The sequence below is a fragment of the Microchirus variegatus genome (genome assembly GCF_963457635.1).
Source record: "Microchirus variegatus genome assembly, chromosome: 8".
Lineage (NCBI taxonomy): Eukaryota > Metazoa > Chordata > Actinopteri > Pleuronectiformes > Soleidae > Microchirus > Microchirus variegatus.
The window spans coordinates 7,427,434-7,451,823 of NC_139809.1; the positions used below are offsets into that span (position 1 = coordinate 7,427,434).

At 46.2% G+C, this 24,390-nt stretch overlaps 1 protein-coding gene across 2 annotated transcripts; it reads left to right on the plus strand.

The window, feature by feature from the left end:
* Positions 1-349: 349 nt before the first annotated feature.
* On the plus strand, positions 350-23,284 carry LOC310930443 (filamin-C-like). Of its 2 annotated transcripts, XM_083893426.1 has the most exons (47): positions 350-1,107; positions 4,086-4,334; positions 5,738-5,835; positions 6,989-7,139; positions 7,403-7,521; positions 7,639-7,716; positions 7,809-7,971; positions 8,100-8,300; positions 8,465-8,581; positions 9,175-9,312; positions 9,475-9,601; positions 9,692-9,828; positions 9,924-10,117; positions 10,204-10,317; positions 10,541-10,684; positions 10,805-10,928; positions 11,127-11,287; positions 11,390-11,480; positions 11,581-11,750; positions 11,856-11,973; positions 12,077-12,339; positions 12,444-13,041; positions 13,341-13,514; positions 14,570-14,732; positions 14,839-15,167; positions 15,604-15,727; positions 15,865-16,021; positions 16,111-16,300; positions 16,499-16,522; positions 16,612-16,853; positions 16,940-17,039; positions 17,170-17,310; positions 17,490-17,618; positions 17,731-17,904; positions 18,007-18,171; positions 18,297-18,500; positions 18,591-18,743; positions 18,842-18,964; positions 19,084-19,332; positions 19,425-19,694; positions 19,806-19,943; positions 20,055-20,170; positions 21,237-21,369; positions 21,474-21,650; positions 21,748-21,966; positions 22,217-22,456; positions 22,608-23,284. In XM_083893426.1, exons 1-47 carry the CDS (start codon positions 744-746, stop codon positions 22,793-22,795), a joined length of 8,241 nt encoding a protein of 2,746 aa, XP_083749552.1. In that variant the 5' UTR covers positions 350-743; the 3' UTR covers positions 22,796-23,284. The 2 variants fall into 2 exon arrangements, with proteins under 2 accessions (XP_083749552.1, XP_083749553.1); XM_083893427.1 differs by lacking the exon at positions 8,465-8,581.
* The last annotated feature ends 1,106 nt before the right edge of the window (positions 23,285-24,390 follow it).

Consider the following 24,390-nt stretch of genomic DNA (forward strand, 5'->3'; position numbering starts at 1 on the left):
GCCAAACAAACCGAGGGAAGGACACTAAACTCTTCTTTAAGATGAGACTCCTTTCTTTTCTTAGCTCAATTGTTCAGCCTCTTGGACCCTGAGTGTGACACACGCTCACAACAATCGGTAAGTCACAGCCCCCCATGTTCCCAAATAGGCGCGCCTAAAAATAAGAACCATGCATAGAGCGTGGCGCATCTGTTGCGCTGCTGCTGCTGCACTGACCAATCCCCTGCTCCATTCTCCCCGTAAACCGACCCCGACTCCCGTTATCCCCCCCAGTGGATGAACAAATAGACTATGATCACAGAGGCTGTGTGACGCAGCTCGGGCTCCTTTATAAACCCATGTCCTCCCTCTGTGTTCACTCAACTTTACAAACGCTCAGTGCTGATCCAGCTCACCTGCCTTCAAACATTTTCCAAACTTTTCTCGGGAACTTATCAGGAAGGACGGACCTACCAAGAGGGTGCCAATTAAAAAAAAAAAAAAAACACGACTAGCAGCTGCCTTGCGCGTTATAAATCGAATGATTTCATTCATCACTGGCCTGACACAAGCGGACTCTTCGCAAGCACTTCTGAAAAATTTCCCCTGGCTGCTTTTTTAAACTCATCCGAGTTTGAACTTTCCTCCGCGAGCGCGCGCGCGCTTGTTACCGACCTGTGAAAGTTTTCTGCGCCGGCTGAGCGCACAATTCAACATCCAGGTGTCACCGCGGTATAAAAGTGGACACGGAAAAAGCCACCACGATGAGCAATAACTACGCCGACGAGCCGCAGTACTACCAGGCCACTGACTTTGGGGAAGAGGAGGACGACGAGATGCCAGCCACGGAGAAGGACCTCGCCGAGGACGCGCCATGGAAGAAGATCCAGCAGAACACCTTCACCAGGTGGTGCAACGAGCACCTGAAGTGCGTGAACAAGACCATCACCGACCTGCAGAGGGAGTTTGGTGATGGGCTCAAGCTCATTTCACTCCTGGAGGTTTTGAGCCAGAAGAAAATGTACAGAAAGCACCACATCAGGCCAAACTTCCGGCAGATGAAACTGGAAAATGTCTCTGTGGCGCTGGAGTTCCTGGACAGAGAGCACATCAAACTGGTCTCTATTGGTGAGTCATTCCTGGACTTAAATTGTCTTTTACAGGAGGAAAAAAAATTGACAGTGACATGCAAATATTGAAGGTTTTGCCAGGTCAATTCAATTCAAATAATTCACTGATTTATGTGCAAGCATTAGTGCTTGTCAAACTTCATACAACATACAATCCTCAGTGACTATTCCACAGTTCATCATCTATTATTAATATTCAATAACAACAAATAATCCTAAACAGTTATAGTGTTAGATGTAAATCTGTGAATTTATTTGATGATATTGACACAAAGCTTGATGTTAGTCCTGTTAGTGAAGGATCTGTATCTGTGTCCTGAGGGTAAAGTGACTCTATCAGACAGGAACCTGTCATATGGAGGAGGAATCCATGATGGCTGACACTGACAAAGCCTGCCCGGCTCCCTAATGGCATGTCATGCGGTGCTTTAATAGTTAAAAGTTACGCCGTTGCCACTGAACAATATTTCACATTGCTTTGGTATTTTTAAAACAAGTCACATGCTCATAAACACAAGGGACACATTCTGGTATGTTATCAGCCCAGGTGTCAGCCAGCAGTGAGACATGGCTTTCGCACACCTCTGGAAAGCTGCACTGAGTAGAGGTCAAACGCTTATTGGACAGATACTGCAGAGGTGAGGTCATTAGCTTGTGTCACAGTCAAGGATCTATAGTTTTGCTTCAGCTTTACTGAACGACGACAGGCTGTAAATTCACTAAGACTGCGCTAATGAGAATTACACTATTTATTAATGTAAAGCACACAACATAACACACACACACACACACATTGGCACAATGGGCTTCGCCTCAGACAGGCCCGGGGTCAGCTTGTCTCATCGGGGGGCTTTTCATTGACAGCCAATTTGCTCAGCGGCTCCTGTGTGCGGGTGAGGATTAACTCAGGTGGAATTTAAGGATCAGGCCGTAGCCGCATTATACTGAGGTAACATTAAATTGTAGTGGATTTGTGTCACATCCACAGAGTCGCATTAGGACAAACCTTCACTCGCCCACGTTTTAATAGGATGTTTCGTAAGTGAGGGGAAAGTCGTAGCCTGACGCGAAAAAGTGCAAAATATTGTGAGCCGGAGAGTTATGACTTAATTATACACCTATACACAAGTACACAATTCAACCACGAGAGAGGGGGCTTATTAAGATTCTGACAGTATTTCCCTGGTTTGGAGACGTTCAGTGCAGCCACACGTCTGAGTGAAATTCTTGGCATAGTTGAGGCTTTGGCTGCTGCACTGTGAAGGCCACAGTATGTCACCCTGGACATGCCCTGAGTGTTTGTGCGTGTGTGTGTGTGTGTGTGTGTGTGTGTGTGTGTGTGTGATTACACTGAACTCTGGATGAATCAGCACTGGGGTCTTTTGCTGATCAGTGAAGGCCAAAGATCACAATCGCAGAAATCACCACAGAGTCTGCAGAGTGTGTGTCCAGGACAGTGGGACTGGGAGCAACATTAGCAGGTGTCTGGCCCAGTCGCAGCAGCTGTACAGACACACACTAGGTCAGACACTTTTGACAGAAACAGGGCATGATAATAGAAGTCCTGGTATTTTACATTTCCCATCCCGTATGCAGCTCTAGTGGGTCACCACCGAAAACGATGTCTCACTCCTATTACAGTAACCCCCGAGACACTAAAAAGATCACCACAGGCTTATTTGCACATGTGTCACAGTGTGTAACCTGACACCATATGATGGATGTCCCTTTGACTACACAGTTGCCCTTAAAGCTGGACACAGCAGGATCAAAATCCCACTGTGCCACATCGTGCCACCTGCCTGTGCCTGTCAAACAGGGACACATCAAACAGCGCCTTGTGATAAACGCCGCTGATTTATGAGAAGATAAATAGCCAGAGGGAAAGCCTTGTGATAAACAACTGCATCAAATCCCTCCCCCGCTATGATGAAAGTTTTACTGAATTAACCAGAGTGTATCACACAACAGATTAGTCAATGTAACGTTAAAGTCGAACATTTCTCAGAGGTTTTTTCAGCTTACGGGGCTGAAATTTTTCAAATTAGAATGGATGAAAAATGGCTTATTTGACAAACCTTTCCTTCGAGGACCACAGGAAAGGAGCCGCATGCTCACTGTCAATGAACCTAATCTCTGTCTGTTTGATTTATCACACTCTAGCGCTATAAGTTTCAGAGGTAATTGAAGTCCAAGTGGTATTTATGCAGAGGGGATCCACTTCCACATATCCTCAGCTGTCACTGTCTCGAGCACCATTGTGACTAGATGACAGATTGTCAGGGGTCCTCAGCCAGACAGCTGTCTAAGAGAAAGGGGCTCGGGGGGAAGCAGCAAGAAGCATTAGATTCCTGTCACCTCAGCAGTCAATCATTATAGTTTATATTTCTACTCAGAATAGCCGGGTCAAGTCTTCTGCACTACAGCAAGGAAGGGCTATTTTTGATTTAAAATAGATATGCATAATTCAGCCTTTATAATTGTTCAATAAAAACGAGCGTTCGTTGCATCCAAACTTTTTGCCAGATGAGACCACTCTCTGTGTTTCATTACACTGAGATGGCAGCAAAGTTTACGTTAAGGAATTACCTCAGGTTCTCTGAAACCTGTGTGAGGTAGTGAGATAATGAAGTGAATGAAAGAACAGGATTATGGACCCAGAGTCGTAAAGCTCTGCAGGCTCACCTGTGACACGGCGTAAGTCCAGTGGGGAGCAACACACAGCAGCAGTGTTTTAGCGATGGAAGTTGCACACTGGAGCTTTAAGGTGCCCTGGGTGGTGATGTGTCAGTGTGATATACATACGGGATTTAAACTAATTCAATAATAGATGGCACACACCTCCCCTGCAGGCGCCATGAATAATTAACAATGAAAACACAACTTTCTGCTGCAGGAACGTGATTGCATTGTGTGAACTTTTTTGGAAGTTGTAATCCTCACACATTCTGCTCTGTCTGCTCTCCAAAAATGCAGATAGCAAAGCCATCGTGGATGGGAATCTAAAGCTGATCCTGGGTCTTATCTGGACTCTCATCCTCCACTACTCCATCTCCATGCCCATGTGGGACGACGAGGATGACGAGGAAGCGAAGAAGATGACGCCCAAGCAGCGCTTGTTAGGATGGATTCAGAACAAAGTGCCTCAGCTGCCCATCACCAACTTCAACCGTGACTGGCGAGACGGCAAAGCCCTGGGAGCTCTGGTCGACAACTGCGCCCCCGGTAAGAAGCTTTTTTAGTGGTTTTTCCGCTGAGACTACGCACTGAGAAAGTGCTGAGTCATAATACGTGCCGTGTCTGTTGACAGCCTTGTTGTATGTGGCAGTTTTGTTTGGTTGCTGTGGAGTTCAGGGTCAGGCATGTGTCACTCAGTGTATTTAAGAGAGTATCACCTACTCAAGAAAATCTATCTCCTTTGCTCCTCGTCTACAAGTGAACTGAATATCCCATAAACTTTTTGGAGCGTGCATACACACACACACACATACACACACAGACGGAATCATATGTCAGCCAGTGTAATCTCCCCCTGGAGAGCAGCAGGCAGTGTCAGGGGGGGGTGTAGAGGCGTTTCTGATGGTAAGGGGTCGTCCCTGCCAGTTGTCTCACAATGACTGAAGCTTTCACTCTCACATTTTGGGTCTCTGAGGCCGAGGCCTGGCTTTAGCGTTTATAGCTCCGCTGCTACACAACAACCCCTAATTTGGGCACCATTCCTCCTCTTCTCTCTGGGGGGGGGGGGGAATGCTTGGCTCTGCATCAAAATGCGGAGTGATCTGTCACAGGGAGGTGTCTAAGCCACTCATCCAAGGACCCACAACATTTGCGTCACTGCCAATTTAAGATTTGGTGCTTCCAACACGGAACGTTGTGAAGTCCTCTCATGACCAGGCTCGGCAGAATGAAAAAATCAAAGTGAACGAGGAGCAGGCGAAAGGGTAGAACACCGTGTTTAGCCGTGTTTACATGAGCCATTGATCTGAGGAGACAGATCTTTCAAACAATGCTGCTACACTGACCATAGAAGGTTCTGCTGTTTCATCAGCTGTTACCGAACAGCAGGGTTACATAAAACACCGACTCTGTTCTGAATTTCAAGGGCTGCTTTTAAATCTGATTCAAATACAGAGGCTGGAAATGGAAAAAAACAACAACTATATATTAAACTATAGAGTGGTAGTCTCACCTTGCTTCCCCTGCTACAGCACTGATGTAGTTTGAAAAGTGTGCTTTTACTCCAGAACTGTAATATTGCTGTAGTCCCAGCCTGGTGCTGTGATGCTGACAGTTTTACAAAAAAACTGTTTTATTCCAGTGCACAGTCCCTTCTGCGAAGCTCCCGTTGAGCTGCTCACTGTTTATTAATTGGATAATAATTTTCTGTGTGCATGGACCTGTTGAGTGACTAGCCTTTCCATCACCAGCACTAATCCAATTTAGGCATTAGTAGCACAGAGGAGGCGAGCTTTAGCCACAGGGAAAGTTGTTTCCTCCGACGAGTCAACGCACAGGCAGGTTGTAGTTGGAGGTGAGGTGCTGGAGAGATAGCAGTGATAATCACAGTGAAATGCTGCCTGCATTTGATCATGCACAACTGTTTAATATGTCTGTTTTCATTCTGTCAGGTTTGTGTCCTGACTGGGCGGATTGGGACCCAAACCAGCCCGTGCAAAATGCCAAAGAAGCCATGCAGCAGGCTGACGACTGGTTGGGCGTGCCCCAGGTAAGATGCACAAAAAAGATGTCAGCTACAAAGTGTTTTTTTGTTTTGCTTTAGTATCAGATTGGTGGGGGTTGAGCTCATGACACAGTACAACGAGGAAAAGCAAGCATCTTTTCTGAATGGCGACACACTTTCTGAGCACAGGATAGAGACTCAGTGACAGCCAACCACCGAGAAGCAGCAAGTAAAATAGGACATTTGCAAAATTTAACATGCCTCAGCACATGTATACACCAGTGAGGTTACAGCGATGTTGCAGTGAACTAAAAAAAAAGTAATGTGTATGAAATAGTGCTCAGTGTTTTTTCCAGGGAGATCATGCTGGAGGGTTTCATGAAATATTTATGACCCAGCTCACATCCAATATTTCCATTTACTTTATTGTAGCTTTCAGTGTGTGTGTGTGTGTGTGTGTGTGTGTGTGTGGTGGGGGAGGGAGAGATTTTTTTTTTTTGGTAGCTTTGTGAATTTGTGGAGGTGTGATATTTCTTAACACCTTCAGAGCCAGCCACCAAAACACAGGCAAAAATATGTCCGTGCTTATCAGAATAACAATGTGAGCAAAAGGCAAGAGTGCAACATTTCCCAGACCCATTTGTGAGACTCTGAGTCTGCATACAGTAATGTGCACAATGCAGGCTGTTTACTTGTTTGTCTAAGACACAGAGCTTCTTTTTTTCCTCCGTGAGGCTTAGCATTGGTGAGATAGCTGCAGGATGTATGTCATGGCTCTGCAGGCCCCCGGGGCTGGGTTTCATTGTGGTGGTGTTTAGGAGATGTGGGAGAGGTCTGGCTCAGGATAAATCCCCCTGGCTGGATTATTGAAGGCAACAATCCTTAACCCTCCTGTCCGAGGGTTAAATATAACCAGCATGGAGCATGGCTTTGTGCCTCTGTGTGATAGACAGGCAAACAAGTGCTGCAAGGGGGTGAGAAGTAAGAGGTGACGGGAATACATAAATCGTCGAATCCGATACAATCTGAAATGGAAATTTAACTGTGTTCTGTATTTTATGGTCACAGTTGTCGCAAGAGGTTGCATATAAACTGAGCTGAACTTTTCCACTCTGTGTTACCTTTACTTTTTAATTACAGACATATTTTCATACAGCCCAATTTACTGATAAGACCCTATCGTCTCTCTGTACTGTAGGTAATTGCACCTGAGGAGATTGTGGACCCAAATGTGGACGAGCACTCGGTGATGACCTACCTGTCCCAGTTCCCCAAAGCAAAACTGAAGCCCGGCGCTCCTCTCAAGAACAAACAGCTTTTTCCAGACAAGGCCAAAGCCTATGGACCAGGTAGGCAGCCCAGACTGGCACAATTTACAACTATGCAGAAGAACAGTATAAATATTTAATGAATATTTTTCCTCCTTCTTCATTCAGAATATTAAAGGCAGTTGTGCTACTGTACTTCAGAAAACACTTCACACACATCTTCCTTTCAGGGAAATGAATAATGTCTTTTGTGCTCTGTGTATCCACTTTGTAGCCTGATGTTAGGAATATAGGATCGAGTATAACACCGCACTGCGTGTCTCTACTGTATATTTAAACTACAGGTATTGAGCCCCATGGCAACAAAGTGCTGCAACCAGCCGTGTTCACTGTGGAAACTCTGGAAGCTGGAAGTGGCGAGGTCCTGGTGTATGTGGAGGATCCTGAGGGACACAAAGAGGAGGCAAGTTTTACCTGGCTCATTATTAACATACTGCCTGATTGCCTTCTCAGATAATCCCAGTGCATCAGTTTTTTTTAAATCAAACCCTCTCTTACTTTGTCTTCCTCTTTTTTTCAGGCTAAGGTTAAACCCAATAAGGACAAAAACAGAACCTACACAGTCACATATGTTCCCAAAGTCGAGGGTGTCCATAAGGTAATGCCATGAAGTGCATTGGTCAGCCAGCACAAAAGGACAAATAATTCAATTTAAATGTGTCTTAGCGCGTCTTCATTTTGTAATTGTAGGTGAAAGTGCTGTTTGCTGGTCAGGACATTGACAAGAGCCCCTACACAGTGAATGTGGCCAAAGATTTGGGCGACCCTAGCAAAGTCCATGCTAGAGGACCAGGGCTGGAGAGCACGGGCAATGTGGCTAACAAACCCACCTACTTTGACATCTACACAGCTGGTAAGTGTGGAAAAACTGACCACTTCACATGCACAGACATACAGAAAGAAGGAATATGATCTGAGCGACTAAAGCTACAGCAGGACAATGTGTCATCTCACACATGATGATTTCTCTGTCTCACTCAGGTGCTGGTAAGGGTGATGTCAGCGTGGTCATCGTCGATCCTCAGGGGAAAAAGGACACTGTCGAGCTCATCCTGGAGAACAAGGGCGACAGCGTCTTCCGCTGCACCTATCGTCCGATGTTAGAGGGACCTCACACCATCCGTGTGCTGTTCGCAGAGCAGGAGATCCCCAAGAGCCCTTTCACTGTCAACATTGCAGAGGGTGAGCAATCCGTCTGTGTTGTAAATAACCGTCAGGCAAATTAGATTTCTCAGTGTGCCGTTAGTGTCGGGGTGATCTATCCATCACAACCTACAGTCATCTTTATTCTCCCTGGGAAAACCCACCCAGTAGAGACGATAACCCTTCCTATTTGTCAATTCTAGCGCCGCCTGTTGTTGCTCCCAAGGGAGCGCCACTGCAGATAATCCCTCAGTCAGTGCGCACCCCTCCAGGAGTGAAAGGGGGGAAGGGGGCTCCTCCTCCAAAACCCGGCCGTCCAAGTTAGTATGGTCTGTTGGGAAGGAGCTTTTCTCCCATTGCTCAGCCAGATCGCCCCAAAGCTTTCACCATGTTGATGCCCCTCTGTGCTTTCTATGAGATTCTGGTGGCTCAATGTGTTTTTTTTTCTTGCGCCCTGCAGCTTTAAATTCAGAATTGCGATGCAATTTTGTACAAATAGTTTAGAGATTTTTTCCAGTTTGCGTTTTTATGTCTACTATGTTTGTCTCTGTCAAATACCTGTGCTTGTGCTGTTGACATGTTATTTTCTTTTATCACATCTAAAATTGCATCAGCCAGCCTCCAGTTTAAGCCTGCAGTCAACATTTCTGACTGACTGACGGAAATGTTGTCAGACGCTGCCTTGATGTACTTCAGCGTGTTTATACACCATTAAGCATTCTGTACTTTTGTATGTGCTGCAAAAAGCATCATTTTCAGGTTTATTTCTGTCATCCTTTTCAGGAATCCCATTAGAATGTGTTATTTTCACATCTTCGCTACTAACTCTGCTGCCAAATGCTGGCTACACTCATTCGCTATCCGCTTTGCTAAAGGCTTCTTTTATTTGATTCTTTGTTGTTATTCCCTTCAGCCGTGAACCCAAACGCCTGCAGAGCTACAGGTAGAGGCCTTCAGCCTAAAGGCGTGAGAGTGAAGGAGGTTGCAGACTTCAAAGTTTTCACCAAGGGAGCTGGCAGTGGAGCACTGAATGTCTCAGTCAAAGGACCAAGTGAGTCAGACTGCTCTCTCTTCTCTGCAACACACTTCCTGGAATATTTTTAGAATGATTTCTTATGCTTGGCTTTTGGGTCTGCAGTAATGAAATTACTTCACACATATTTCTTGTAATTCATAAAAAAAAATTGCATTGACTGTGTTAATTTATCCTCAGCTGGAGCAGAGGAGCAAGTGAAAGTGCGTGATGCAGGGGATGGTGTGTATGAATGTGAATATTACCCCCTTAAACGTGGTAAATACACAGTCAGCATCATGTGGGGAGGCCAGCCCATCCCACGCAGGTAATGTCCCATTGATACCTTTAGCTACTCATTAATAATGCAAACGATCATTTGCAGTACTTGAATTGTATGCACTGCTGTGTGCTGCAGTCCCTTTGAAGTGGAAGTGGGTGATGAGGCAGGTCTTCAGAAGGTGAGGGCCTGGGGCCCAGGTCTGAAGACTGGGATGGTGGGAAAATCCGCTGACTTTGTTGTTGAAGCCATCAACACTGAAGTTGGAACTCTGGGTGAGACGCCTGCAAGTGCTATGAGTTCTTACGAATGGAAAAAAATGCTCTTTTAAAATGTTCAAATCTGATGTGAGAATACTTTCCTTGCTCAGGGTTCTCCATCGAAGGCCCATCCCAGGCTAAAATTGAATGTGATGACAAGGGCGATGGCTCCTGTGACGTACGCTACTGGCCCACTGAGCCTGGTGACTATGCTGTCCACGTCATTTGTGACGATGAGGACATCAAGGACAGCCCTTTCATAGCGCACATCCTCCCTGCAGCCAATGACATCTTCCCGGAGAAGGTAATGTCTATTTACTGAGTAATGAACCATACATTTAAGAACCTGATCACCATGACCATGATCTCAAATGTCTTGTGTTGATGCAGGTGAAAGCTTTTGGACCAGGTCTGAAGCCAACTGGTGTCATTGTGAACAAACCAACTGAATTCACCATTGATGCACACATGGCTGGAAAGGGTCACCTCAAGATATACGCGCAGGTATGGAGAGCACCATTTCTAATTATGCTATTAACATGAAAGTGAATAATTTTTGGCCCAAGGAAGAAATGATCAGATTTTGCTTGCGATATGGATCCAGATTCTGGAGTTGTGAAACATTTCTCGATAGGGGATTGTATTACCAGTATATTCAGTGCTTTCTGGAGTTTATATTGTATTATGTGGCTGCACAGACTACTAATATGTTTTTGTATCCACCAAGGACGCCGAGGGCTGCACCATCAACATCAAGATCACAGACAAAGGAGATGGCACATATCTGTGTGTGTACACTCCTGCAAAGCCTATTAAGCACACCATCATCATCACCTGGGGGGAGGTTAATGTGCCCAATAGCCCCTTTAGGGTAAGGAGTGCGGAGACACACACGCTCACATACACACACATACACAACAAAGTAAGGAGGAGTGCAGCAGTTCTAATTCAGTCAGCTGCTTGCACCTCAAGTACACTGTGACTTCATCAGGTGCTGGTTGGAGAGGGTTCTCATCCAGAAAAAGTCAAGGTCTATGGGCCTGGAGTGGAGAAGACGGGGCTGAAGGCCAACGAGCCAACCTACTTCACAGTGGACTGCGGTGAAGCTGGTCAAGGTGAGCATGCACCAGGTGATGATGAGAAACACTAGTTCTTGAGGCACATGACAGAATAATAAAATGTGTTCCTTTGCAATAATCAGAAGATATTAGGTCATTTCGAAAAGAAGATTTTTGCTGCTTTTACTATTCAAGGCCGTCAACTTTTGATTCACCTTGTATAACTGAACTGTGGCCGTTGCTCTGAACCGTTAGGGGACATCAGCATTGGAATCAAGTGTGCCCCTGGAGTGGTTGGTCCTGCCGAGGCAGACATCGACTTTGACATCATCAAGAATGACAATGACACCTTCACTGTCAAGTACACTCCTCCTGGTGCAGGCAAATATACCATCATGGTGCTGTTTGCTGACCAGGTAAGAATACAGTTTCCAGAGACACTGTGTCCTTCCCTTCTTACATAATAGATTTTTTGTCTTTTTTTAAATGACATAATTTGTAACAATTGACTTTACCAGGAAATTCCCATCAGTCCATTCAAAGTCAAAGTAGATCCTTCCCACGATGCTGGCAAGGTGAGAGCCGAGGGTCCTGGACTCAATAAGACAGGTGAGAGTTATAGTTGTAAGATGACAAAACACACACAATGTATTCATGTAGACATTATTCGACTTTGAATGCTATAACTCTAACAAAACCTGTGCTTCAGGAGTGGAGGTGGGCACTCCCACCCACTTCACCATCTACACAAAGGGAGCTGGAAAAGCCAAGCCTGAGGTGCATTTCGCAGCATCGGGTGCAGGAGAGGCGGTTCGTGACTTTGAGATCATTGATAACCACGATTACTCCTACACTGTCAAGTACACAGCTCTTCAGCAGGTACTGTACGCCTCTGTTTGAACTCCATTACCATTAGAACAGCATTATTGACAAAAGAATTCCAATTTGACGGATATCCATTGTGCTTCTGTTGATGTTATCCAGGGTAACATGGCAATTACAGTGACTCATGGAGGAGATCCCATTCCCAAGAGCCCCTTTCACATCACAGTAGCCCCACAGCTGGATATTGGAAAAGTGAAAGTGGAAGGATTAGACACCAGTAAGTTACGACTACGACTACTACATTACTACTAAAACGTCTTCCTCTGTTTGGTTTATTGGCAGTTGGCAGCATGCTTTAACTTTGTTACTTTGTCTTGCAGAAGTGGAAGTTGGAAAGGATCAGGAGTTCTCTGTTAACACAAAGGGAGCTGGTGGACTGGGAAATGTAGGTGTGAAGATGACCTCACCTTCTGGTCGACCAATTCCGTGTAAGCTGGAATCTGACAAAGCCAAAGGAACTCACAGTGTGAAGTACATTCCCCCAGAGGAGGGCCAGTACAAGGTTGATGTCAGCTATGATGGCAACCCGGTGATGGGAAGCCCCTTTGGTGTTGAAGCAGTGATGCCTGCTGATCCTTCTAAGGTAAAAGTTTGTAAAAACTCAAAGCTGGATTTCTTCCTCTCTGTCTGTTAAAAACAAGTGCTTAATACCACATTTTAAAAACTGGCCTCATTGTTGCGTTACAGGTGAGAGCCTTTGGCCCAGGCCTGAAGAATGGCATCGTGGGTAAACCTGCACCATTCACTATTGATACAAAAGCAGCAGGTGCCGGTGGGCTGGGCTTGACTGTAGAGGGCCCATGTGAAGCTAAAATTGAGTGTCAGGACAACGGCGATGGCACATGCGCGGTGTCCTACCTGCCCACCGAGGCTGGGGAGTATGCCATTAACATCCTGTTTGCAGAGCAACACATTCCCGGTTCTCCATTCAAGGCTGCGGTTCGCCCAGCTTTCGATCCCAGCAAGGCGACAGCTAAAGGTCCTGGTCTGGAGAGGGCCAAGGCAGGCGAGCCAGCGACCTTCACTGTGGACTGCACCCGAGCGGGCGATGGCGAGCTCACCATCGAGATTGTGTCGGAGACTGGGGTCAAGGCTGAAGTTCACATCCAGAAAACTGCGGAGGGCACATTCTCCGTGACTTACATCCCCTCCTTCCACGGCACACACACCATCACCATCAAATATGGCGGCCACGTGATCCCACAGTTCCCCAAGGTTCTGCAGGTCGAGCCAGCTGTGGACACCAGCGGGGTGCATGTGTACGGACCAGGAGTGGAGCCAAGAGGTAGAAAGATCTAAACACTGAAATGAGTTTAGCCCTTATACCTGTACTGAAAAGATGATTTAATGATTCGTTTTTCAGAATTAATTAAGCTTAAATAAGGCATCATTTCTTCTCTCTAAAATATGTGTAATTGCTGCTTTTCACTACTTCAAACCTTAATATATTCACTATGAGCTGACATAACAGAGTTAACTGGTAGTAGAAGCCTCAGTATAGTTATGAAGGTTTTTAATGTATAGTTATGAGATTCTGTTTAATGCTATACTTGCAAATAATAAGAAAGGCTCTTCTGTTTAAAGGGGTCCTCAGAGAAGTCACGACACACTTCATCATTGATGCAAGAGCCCTCAGCAAGGTTGGAGGAGCTCATGTGAAGGTTCACATTATCAGCCCCTCTGGCACCAACACAGAGAACTACATCACTGACAAGGGAGACGGCACCTACAGAGTGGAGTACACTGCATTTGAGGATGGTAGGTGCATAGAGGAAAAGTAGCACGTCGCACCATTTATCAGTGTTAATCTATACGATTAAAGACTCTACTCGAGGCTTCACCAAAGCTGACCTGTTTCCCACAGTACCACTGCACTCCCCTATCTCTGAAGATTAACGATTGCTGAATCCATATCCTAATTAGATCATCAAAATCGAATAATTCTTCTTGAGGCGGTAATCTACATCCCGGAAATTTGAAACCAAATGTTTCTTCTTTTTCTTTTTTTTTTGTGAGTTGTACTGGTCACAGTCAAACAGACAGAGGTAACAATGTTGCACCTTAAATGTATAATTTGTCGCATTTCCAAACCTACGACTCTTTTTGTCTGCTGTCAACAGACTGAGGATTCTACATAGCCTGTTTAAAAGGGTGCACACAGTCAGACAGAGAAATCACTAACAGTTGCTAGTGCGAGGCGCCATTTGGGAATAGCGCAGAGGAGTGGTAAAAGAGAAGGTGAGAGAGAAAGGGGGTATAAATACAAAATGATGCAGTGAAGCAACGGTTTAAGAGGGAAGGGAGCAGGGAGGGAGTGAAGCAGGCAGACAAGCTCTGTTTTATAAATAGTGTGCTCTGGAACACAAGCTCTTAACCAGGCAGGTATGTGTGCTCAAGGCTGCCTGCGCACAGCAGTATAGTGGGGTGAATGACAGGGGATATTAATAGAGACCTATAACACAAAGCAAAGAAATCACAGAGCATTTCTCTGCCACTAGACAGTCTCTAATATCATAGTGTGGCTGGGAGTCCTTCATATAGGCCTGCTGAGAGGGCTCTGTCAGAAAAATGTTGTAACGGAATAACAAAGAGGGAACAGATGTAATTCCTTGTGTGCTCACCAGAGCGTCTGCACTCTAGATGCCATCTTTTTTTTTAAAATAAACAGGTCTTTATCTCTCTAAAAAGGAATTTGTCTGCCCCGTAATTAAAAGCAAGTGGTAAAAAAAAAAAGCAGAAAAATGTACTTGCTGAGAACACTAAAGCAGGTATATTACATACTCAACTGATGTGCTGTATCTGCTCGTGTGTAGGAATGCATCTGATCGAGGTGCTGTATGATGATGCACCTGTACCGAAGAGTCCCTTCAGAGTGTCTGTGGTGGAAGGCTGTGATCCTACCCGTGTCCGTGCCTTTGGACCAGGTCTGGAAGGAGGAATAACCAACAAGCCTAACTGCTTCACTGTGGAGACCAGGTATTTTGGATTTCATTTTAAGGGAAAAAACTTTGGATTTATTCAAATATGTGCAAAAAAATGATCGTGGTGGCCTTCTTCTTCTTCTTCTTCTTCTTCTTCTTAGGGGTGCTGGTACAGGAGGTCTGGGCCTGACTATCGAGGGAGCCTCAGAGTCAAAAATATCCTGTAAAGACAATAAAGACGGCAGCTGCAGCGTGGAGTATGTCCCCTACACCCCTGGGGATTATGATGTCAACATTAACTATGGAGGTCACCCTATCCCTGGCAGTCCATTCCGTGTCCCAGTGAGGGACCCTGTGGACCCCAGCAAAGTCAAGTGCTCAGGTCCAGGTCTGGGTGCCGGAGTGAGAGCCCACATTCCTCAGACCTTCACAGCAGACTGTACCAAGGCTGGACAGGCCCCACTGGATGTCAAACTCTATGGCCCAACAGGTGAGGACAGACTGGACAACTGTGAAAAACACATAAACTTTGTGTACACTCTGACTCATAGGCTACTTTCAGATTACAAGGCTGAAGGGACTCATATGCAGTTTCGGTTGATATGACATTTTCAGGGCAGTGTGGACAGAGACATCTCTTCCCCAGTTCAGATTTTCAAATCAGATCTGTGTCACTTTAGTATGTGGTCCTAGATCAGATTTATATCCAATATGTGGCTTATGTGGCAATGCAGCAAAATCAAGAGTGTTGTCCTCCAGAGCTAAATCTCACTCTAAACCGCACATGTGCTGTTTTAGAGGGCAGTCATGTTCAGCATGTGAATCGTCAAATCTGATCTGTAATAAATCAAATGAATCAGATTTGCACGATATGTCCAAATATCATTCATGTCGTGGTGTTTATTTACATGGTGTTTTATATCCAGGCGCTGTGGAGCCAGTTGGTGTGAAGAACAATGGCGACGGAACCCACACGGTTCACTACACCCCGGCTCAGGACGGCCCTTACACTGTGGCTGTCAAATACGCAGATCAGGAAGTGCCACACAGGTAGAGAACGAGTTTAGAGAGCCAGACATTACCTGCAGATATGTCTTAATTAAGCCTCTACAGCTGTACAGCCAAGAACACTTTCTGTATCTTCTTTACCAATTACATGTGATAATGGTGATGTCCTTCTTCCTCAGTCCATTCAAGGTGATGTCTCAGCCTGGGCATGATGCCAGCAAGGTACGTGCCAGTGGCCCTGGTCTGGACACAAAGGGTGTGCCTGCGAGTCTGCCTGTTGAGTTTACTATTGACGCCCGCGATGCTGGAGAGGGACTGCTCACAGTACAGATTCTCGTGAGTTCACCTACACTGAGTCAAAGAGTTAACTGAAGGTGAAGTAAAGGTGAAAAATAAAATAACTTAACAATGTCCTCAACTGACAGGACCCAGAAGGCAAACCAAAGAACGCAACCATCCAGGACAACAGGGACGGCACCTACACGGTGTCATATGTACCCGACTCCACAGGCCCCTACACTATTACCATCAAATATGGTGGAGATGAGATTCCTTACTCCCCGTACTGCATCCAGTCCGTGCCGACAGGAGATGCCAGCAAATGTCGCCTTACTGGTAAGAAAACTACTGTAGCCCCTACTGAGCCCCACATATCTGGCATATATGACAGAATATGCATAAAACAGAGAAAAAACACCAGTCAAACACATAAAAAAAATAAAAATAAGTTTGACTTGTGACAAGAAAGCATACAAAAATATATAAATAAGGAAGGTACAACATGTATATTTACTATTCTCCTTTTACTTCCAGTGTCCATTGGAGGACATGGTGTATGTAAGTATGCCTCTCTTTTTATTTCCACGTTCTGTTATGCAGCATTTATGCAGCACTTTTTAACTGTCCTACATCTCTCTCCTGAACAGCAAGCCTTCAGAAACTGCAGACGTCTGAGGATACAGTTATCACAGTGGATGCCAAAGCTGCTGGGAAAGGCAAGGTGACCTGCAAAGTGCTGACCCCACAGGGGATGGACCTGGACATGGATGTGGTGGAGAATCACGATGGGACCTTTGACATTTACTACACCGCCCCTGAACCTGGGAAATATGTAATTACGATACGCTTTGGGGGACAGAACATCCCCAAGAGCCCCTTCCATGTGGTGGTGCGTAAACATTTTATTTTTTAAAGAAGCTGTAGTTGGGATGCTTATGTGTTCTTTTGTTCATAATATTTAAATATTTCTCACAGGCCACAAATGAACCAGTCGCCCCCCGCGATACCGTGGATCCCCAATTCCGTCCCGTTAACTTCCTCGTTCCCTTCACGCCACATCAGGGAGAGATCACAGGTGTGATGTACTCCACTCACACAGAAGCATAATCCTTTTGCACACACTCCACACACACGCACACACACACCTGCCATGCAACATATTTTTTAGGTCACTGATGTTTAACCATGTCACTGTCATTTTTTAGGCGAGGTGCGAATGCCTTCAGGCAAGACTGGCCGCCCGCATATCACTGACAACAACGATGGCACCATCACAATCAAGTACCAGCCCACAGAGAGAGGACTGCATGAGATGGATATCAAATACGACGGCAACCACATTCCAGGTCAGAGGCACAACATTAGAGTGACAGGAAGTGTTAGAACACAGCCGCGATTAATTGAAGGGTGCATTTGCTGTTTTATTTTTTTGTCAGCAAAACACGATAAACAATATCACACTGAGACAGATCTTTCCACATTTCTGAGTCTAATTATTGTTTGTCAATGATTATAACCCCCGCAGGAAGCCCTCTGCAATTCTATGTGGACGCTGCGAACAGCGGGGTGGTGACTGCTTATGGTCCAGGTTTGAGTTACGGCACAGTCAACAAGTCTGCCACTTTCACTGTGGTCACCAAGAATGCGGGAGAAGGTAAAATAGTTTACAGTACATTGAATCGGCGGTGATGCAACTGACCTTCACCAACTGTGGCAACTTCACGGTGAAGAAAAGGGTGAACCTGTGTGTATTCTCTCCCCCTCAGGTGGTCTGTCACTGGCAGTGGAGGGTCCCTCTAAAGCTGAGATCACTTGTAAGGACAACAAGGACGGCACCTGCACCGTGTCCTACCTGCCCACGGCTCCTGGAGACTACAATATCATTGTCAAGTTTGACAACAAGCACATTTCGGGCAGCCCCTTCACTGCCAAGATCACTGGTGAGGAAATAAATGTTTGGCTCCCATAGACTGTCGACATGTATTTTTAGGCTTCAGGTTTTCAGGATTGATAAACATCTAAACCGCCGTTATTTCTCCAAGGTGATGACTCCATTACCAGGACATCTCAGCTGAATGTGGGCACATCAGCTGACGTGTCCCTGAAGATCACAGAGACTGATCTGAGCTCTCTGACGGCCAGTGTCAGGGCTCCATCAGGCAACGAGGAGCCCTGCCTGCTCAAGAGACTGCCCAACAGACACCTCGGTGAGACACTGCCTTCCCAGAGACACACAATAAAATGTGGATTTATTTCTGGCATGTATTTCATTTTCCCTCTGGTTCTATGTCTTAAACCTTTCCCCCCCTGCCTACCTTTATCATGTTCACAGGCATCTCCTTCACCCCCAAGGAGGTCGGCGAACACGAAGTGAGTGTGAGAAAGAACGGCATGCACGTAGCCAACAGCCCTTTCAAGATCATGGTCGGCCAGTCAGAAATCGGCGAGGCCAGCAGAGTCAAGGCCTTCGGTAAAGGCCTGGTGGAAGCGCACACTTTCGAAATGGCAGAATTCTTTGTGGATACAAGAAATGCAGGTAAGCCTGAGAGAGACAAAGTGAGAAAATAGCCACGTAGGGAAATATAGAATACCGTTTTTTTTTTTTATATTTCCCTCTTCTATTTAGGTTATGGAGGTCTAGCATTGTCAATCGAGGGTCCGAGCAAAGTGGACATCAACTGTGAAGACGTGGAGGATGGGACGTGCAGAGTTACCTACTGTCCAACAGAACCTGGAAATTACACTGTTAATATCAAGTTTGCTGAAAAGCACATTCCAGGTAAAATAAATAAATAAATATATATATATATATATAAAATTGAAAGCTAAAAAAGTTTGAGTGTTATTCACTGAATTCTATTTATTCTTTCTATACAGGAAGTCCTTTCACAGTGAAGGTAACTGGAGAAGGAAGGATCAAAGAAAGTATTACTAGGAAGAGGCAGGCGTCTTCCATTGCCTCAGTGGGCAGCACATGTGGCCTTAACCTCAAGATCCCAGGTGAGAACAGAAGCCGTTCAGTGGGTTAGACCGATGCGCGCAGCCATCTCAAAATAAACGAAAAAAAAAATGGCTTTACACACACATTTTGTATTCTCGCTGCTTTCTCCGCGATGTAGGAAACTGGTTTCAGATGGTTTCAGCTCAGGAGAGGCTGACCAGGACATTTACCCGCAGCAGCCACACGTACACACGCACAGAGCGCACGGAGATCAGCAAAACCCGCGGCGGAGAGACCAAGAGGGAGGTTCGAGTGGAGGAGAGCACTCAGGTGGGAGGAAGAGGAAGCCCATTTAGGGACGTTTTTGGAGACTTTCTGGGCAGAGAGAGCCTCAGCAGCTTCGCTGGCATCACTGCCAGACCTGAAGGTGATCATTCAAACTTAAACTCCCCTCTTTTGAATTAGCAAATTATTACTTGGTGTGCATCTAACCTGCTGAGCTGTGCTGCCTTTTTTTAGTGGAGAGTGGCTCCCAGGCCATGACAGCTCAGGTGACGAGCCCCAGTGGGAAAACAGTGGACGCTGACCTCGTGGACGGAGGGAGCAACACCTACAGCGTCCGCTTCATCCCACAGGAAATGGGACCCCACACTGTCAACGTCAAATACAGAGGCCAGCACGTCCCCGGAAGCCCCTTCCAGTTTACTGTGGGGCCCATGGGGGAGGGAGGAGCACATAAAGTCCGTGCAGGAGGACCTGGCCTGCAGAGGGGCGTGGCTGGTGCACCAAGTATGTTATCCCCTGGAAGAATTGAGTTTTCAACCATTACACTAGAGCTCAATTATTCCATGAAATACTGACCCACAGCTATCTAATCTATTTCTGTTTGACTCTAATTAGCTGAATTCAGTATTTGGACCAGAGAGGCTGGTGCTGGTGGACTGTCCATTGCTGTAGAGGGCCCTAGCAAGGCGGAAATCTCCTTTGAGGACAGGAAGGATGGTTCTTGCGGCGTCTCCTACATAGTGAAAGAGCCAGGTAGAGCTCATGTCATATAAAGATATTCCACTTTGTCTCTAAAGTGTTCAACATTTCAACAAGTTCTTTCAGTGCTGGAAATTAAATCAACAACCCCGTCTGCTTCCCCAGGTGACTACGAGGTGTCAATCAAGTTCAACAACGAGCACATCCCCGACAGTCCCTTCATCGTCCCAATTGCTACGCTGTCAGACGAGGCCCGCAGGCTCACTGTCACCAGCCTTCATGTAAGATGAAACGACAAACAAAGTTGTCAAAAAGCCACATTTTTGCGGCATGAAACAACGCACACACAATCAGTGAACTCCTGAATAGCAGATCGTATTTAAAGCAGCAGTGCGTAACTATCGGGCTTGACTGAGGGAGCATTTGCGTGTATGCAGTGAATCTAAGCGGCGCTATATTGAGAAACACGGAGAGTCGTGCCGAGCTGATCGGCTGTGTGCAACAGACATTTGTTTATATTTTTAAAAGCTACACACGACAGTTTTAACTAGCTGCAGATATTTCAGTCTAATAGCACTTTGCCCTTAAAGTGTGCTCGAGTGCCAGTGTCGGAGCAGCATCTATGACTATAATACTGTGAAGTTGGCCAGCGATGAAGGGCTGGATTAACTGTCCCTTGCCAATGTGGGTCAACACAAGCTGTGGTATGTGTGGGCAGTGTGATTGTGTTTCAGTCTGAGAGGAAGGGAGGAAGAGAAGAGTGGCAGAAGATAAAGATACCTGCGACGGCTCACATCGTGGCTGCCTTCGCTTTGCAGATGCTTGTTTTATTTGCACTCTCTGTTTCCATCACAGCTGCCAACTATGCCAAAACACATATTTAGTTCACTGCATTGCCACTTCAGAGTGTTTTTTTTTCTTTCTACCACTAGAAACCAGGTGAAGTGCAATAACAGAGCAGCATTTAAAATGTCACACTACCTCTCATATCTGAAAGGCCCAATCGTCGGTCTATAGGGCAAAAATACTAAACGCCTCGCTATAAACTTTGACCTTTTCTGCCTCTCACATCAAACCACTCCATCTATTCTTGTTCAGGCCTGATGAGTCACATGCTTTGTGTCCCTCGGGTGCTGGCACACACACACACACACACACACACACACACACACACACACACACACACACACACACACACACACACACACACACACACACACACACACACACACACACACACACACACACACACACACACACACACACACACACACACACACACACACACACACACACTTACAAAGCACTTACAGATATCCTGATGATATTCTTCCCTGTCTCAAGCAGGAGAAGGACTTAAAGATAAACCAAGAAGCTTCCTTCATGGTGCAGCGAAATGGGGCTCGAGGTGTGGTTGACGCCAAAGTCCACACGCCCTCTGGCTCTTCTGAGGAGTGCTACGTCACTGAGCTCGACAGTGGTACGCGTCGACTGCAGTAATCGCACTGCAAAATCCAAAAGTTCAGCTTTTTATCCGTCTGAAACTTGCCGTAACCTCTCCCTCCCCTCTTTTGTCGTTTTCAGACAAAAGTGCAATCCGTTTCATTCCACGGGAGAATGGAGTTCACTCAATAGATGTCAAGTTCAATGGATGCCACATTCCTGGAAGCCCCTTCAATGTGAGAGTGGGAGACCTAGGACTAATTGGAGACCCAGGCATGGTGACAGCACATGGCCCTGGACTACAGGGAGGAACCACAGGTCGGTGTTATTTTCACCTCTAAAATGTGCACCTTTTAAGATGAAATCAGTTTCCTCACCATCTGTAGCTTTTTTCTGCCGTATATCTTCCCTCCAGGTGTCGCTTCGGAGTTTGTGGTCAACACCTGTAATGCCGGCTCAGGCACTCTATCCGTCAACATCGACGGACCTTCCAAGGTTAAGATGGACTGTCGGGAGTGTCCTGAAGGCTACAAAATCACCTACACTCCCATGGCACCTGGCAACTATCTCATCACCATCAAATACGGCGGGCCGCAGCACATAGTGGGCAGCCCTTTCAAAGCTAAAATCACAGGTCTGCTCGACAGTCATTCTCCCATCTGATCTGTGGATCACAGATGACAAGTTGTCTCACTTACGAAACAAATGTTCCCCTGAAAAACGTTGTGTCATCTGTGCTTGTATTGCTCAGTGTACAACTTGGATTCGTGCAGTCTATTCCTGTTACTTTTTTTTTGCTTTACTTGATTAAAGAATATTTTTGCGCTCAGCCTGAAAGACATCGTGGGTAAACCATCCTCTCTGTGTCTCTTTCTCACCTCCAGGTGTGCGGCTCTCAGGTGGACACAGCCTCCACGAGACCTCCTCCGTCTTGGTCGAAACAGTCACAAAGTCCTCCAAAGTGGGTGGTGCCTACAGCGCCGCCGCCGCCGCCGCCGCCTCCTCATCCACCACCTCGAGCAAACTGTCGTCCGACGCCAGCAAGGTTGTGTGTCGTGGAGCAGGGCTGTCCAAGGCTCTGGTGGGGCAGAAAAACAATTTTACAGTTGACTGCAGCAAAGCAGGTGAGAGAAACAGTTAAATGCACAAATCCATTAATGAAAGTAATGTTTGTGGAGCCGGGGTGGACTAAGGAATCAGCTGATCATACACAAATGCATACACCTGTAGCAATATTATATTTCACAAAAACCTTCCTCTCACTGCTCTGTCCAGGTACCAACATGCTGATGGTGGGAGTGCATGGGCCCCAGACTCCCTGCGAAGAGGTGTACGTCAAGCACATGGGCAACAAGCTCTACAATGTTACTTACACTGTCAAGGACAAGGGCAGCTACACCGTCATTGTCAAATGGGGTGATGACAGTGTCCCTGGGAGCCCATACAAAGTGGTCATACCCTAAAATAAACTGCCCCAGTATTCCATCCCTCATCCTCTGCTGACCCAGCAGCCTTTTACTTGTCGTGTGCTCACATCAAACTCCCCGTACTTCGCTCTTGGACGGATCACACTGTACTCAACGTTCACTAAAACCTGCAGAAATACTTGCTTACAGTTATTTTTTTTTTTTGTGATGATAGAATACCCATTGTGCCAAAGTTTTGTATTAACTCCAGAATCCACATTCAAGCGCGAGTGATGTAAAGGCAACGGTTTACAAGCCTTTGAGTGATGTTGGTGAAACGTTTTCGCTCGTTCCATAAAGTTCTGTTGTGTCGTAAACGATAACGCGCAGCAATATGCAGATGTTAGGACATTTTTGGAATTATCAGCAGTGTCAAAGCGTGACATGGTTTTGTATGGTCTAAGAATGGGAAAATTACTTTTTTGTTATATTAACCTATTTTTTGGTAAGTCTTTGCAGCCCTAATAAAGATTTCATTGCTTACTTCCCACATGAAAGTGACTGAGTTTATTTGAGTTCTGGCAGCGCTGGTTCAGCAGGTGGTGTCTCTTGCTTTTCTTTTATTATGCAGCCGCTTTCTCGCTGCTGCTGGGGCTCATCCCTCGGAGATTTTCTCTCCTTATCACAAGCGGTGCTCCGTGGAGTGTCTGACCTGGAGCTCGTCTCAGTTGAATCCTTTAGCCCCTCGTTTACCTCTGACATCACTCCATGATTCAGTTGCCATTTAGTGTCGCATTAATAAAACACATCCTGGTCTACTCATTTGCATCCTGTGCTTGAGCTGATACAATCACAAGATGGCAGCATAGTCAAGCTCTGCTCTGCGTCTGCGTCTCGACCAAACGCACCAGAACAAAATATCCATTGTTCCCTGTGAAGATTAACTACACCGTCCTCAACACAAGGGAGCCTGCAGAGCATGGAAACCAGAGGCATCAGCTTCCATTGTGTTTGTAATTAATCCTGTTGGATCAGAGATGGAGCACAAGTGGTTTCTGTTGTGGCATCGTCATGGGTGGGAGGCAGACCCTGCTGAGACTCATATCAACCAGAGAGAAAGGAGGTTCAGCCTTGTGCTTGCGCTCCCATGCATACTGTATATAACGTGTCTCTGCCATGGCCTATGTGTGTGTGTGTTCCGTGTGTCTTCTGCAGTCCTCACTCCCTCAGTGAGTCAACCACCCAGCTTCCTCACAGTGACACACACTACAGAGCAAGTGTACCATTCTTCACAGAGAGGAGCCTATAATTAGGTGCTAATTTTCTCTGGTTCCACTGTGACATGATGCTAGGGGCCATGGCGAGGCAAGACAGAGCGAGTGGGTGCATTTGATGAACAGTGGCGAGAGCATGACTCTAGACCATCTGGCCAAGTGGCTGGCACTGCCCGGGCTGACGTTGGGACCAGTGTAGGGCCCACCCACGTCAGTCTGTCCTCCCCGTCCTGCTCCTCCAGACCAGGACGCAGGCGTCTGTCCACCACAACATGTTTATCTCAAGTGGCTGCCAAAGTGAATCACAAGATGCAGCTCCTTGCTGCACAGACTGCAGCGATCAGGCTAATAGACAGACAGGGAGAGGTACAGCAGCGT

What these genes read in the sequence shown, in the direction of transcription:
- LOC310930443 (XM_083893426.1), top strand. Translation starts at nt 744, where the DNA reads ATGAGCAATAACTACGCCGACGAGCCGCAGTACTACCAGGCCACTGAC. An exon ending in ACCTCAAGATATACGCGCAG is followed by an intron (nt 10,318 to 10,540) that starts GTATGGAGAGCA and finishes GTATCCACCAAG; the next exon opens with GACGCCGAGGGCTGCACCAT. An exon ending in CAGCAAATGTCGCCTTACTG is followed by an intron (nt 16,301 to 16,498) that starts GTAAGAAAACTA and finishes TTTTACTTCCAG; the next exon opens with TGTCCATTGGAGGACATGGT.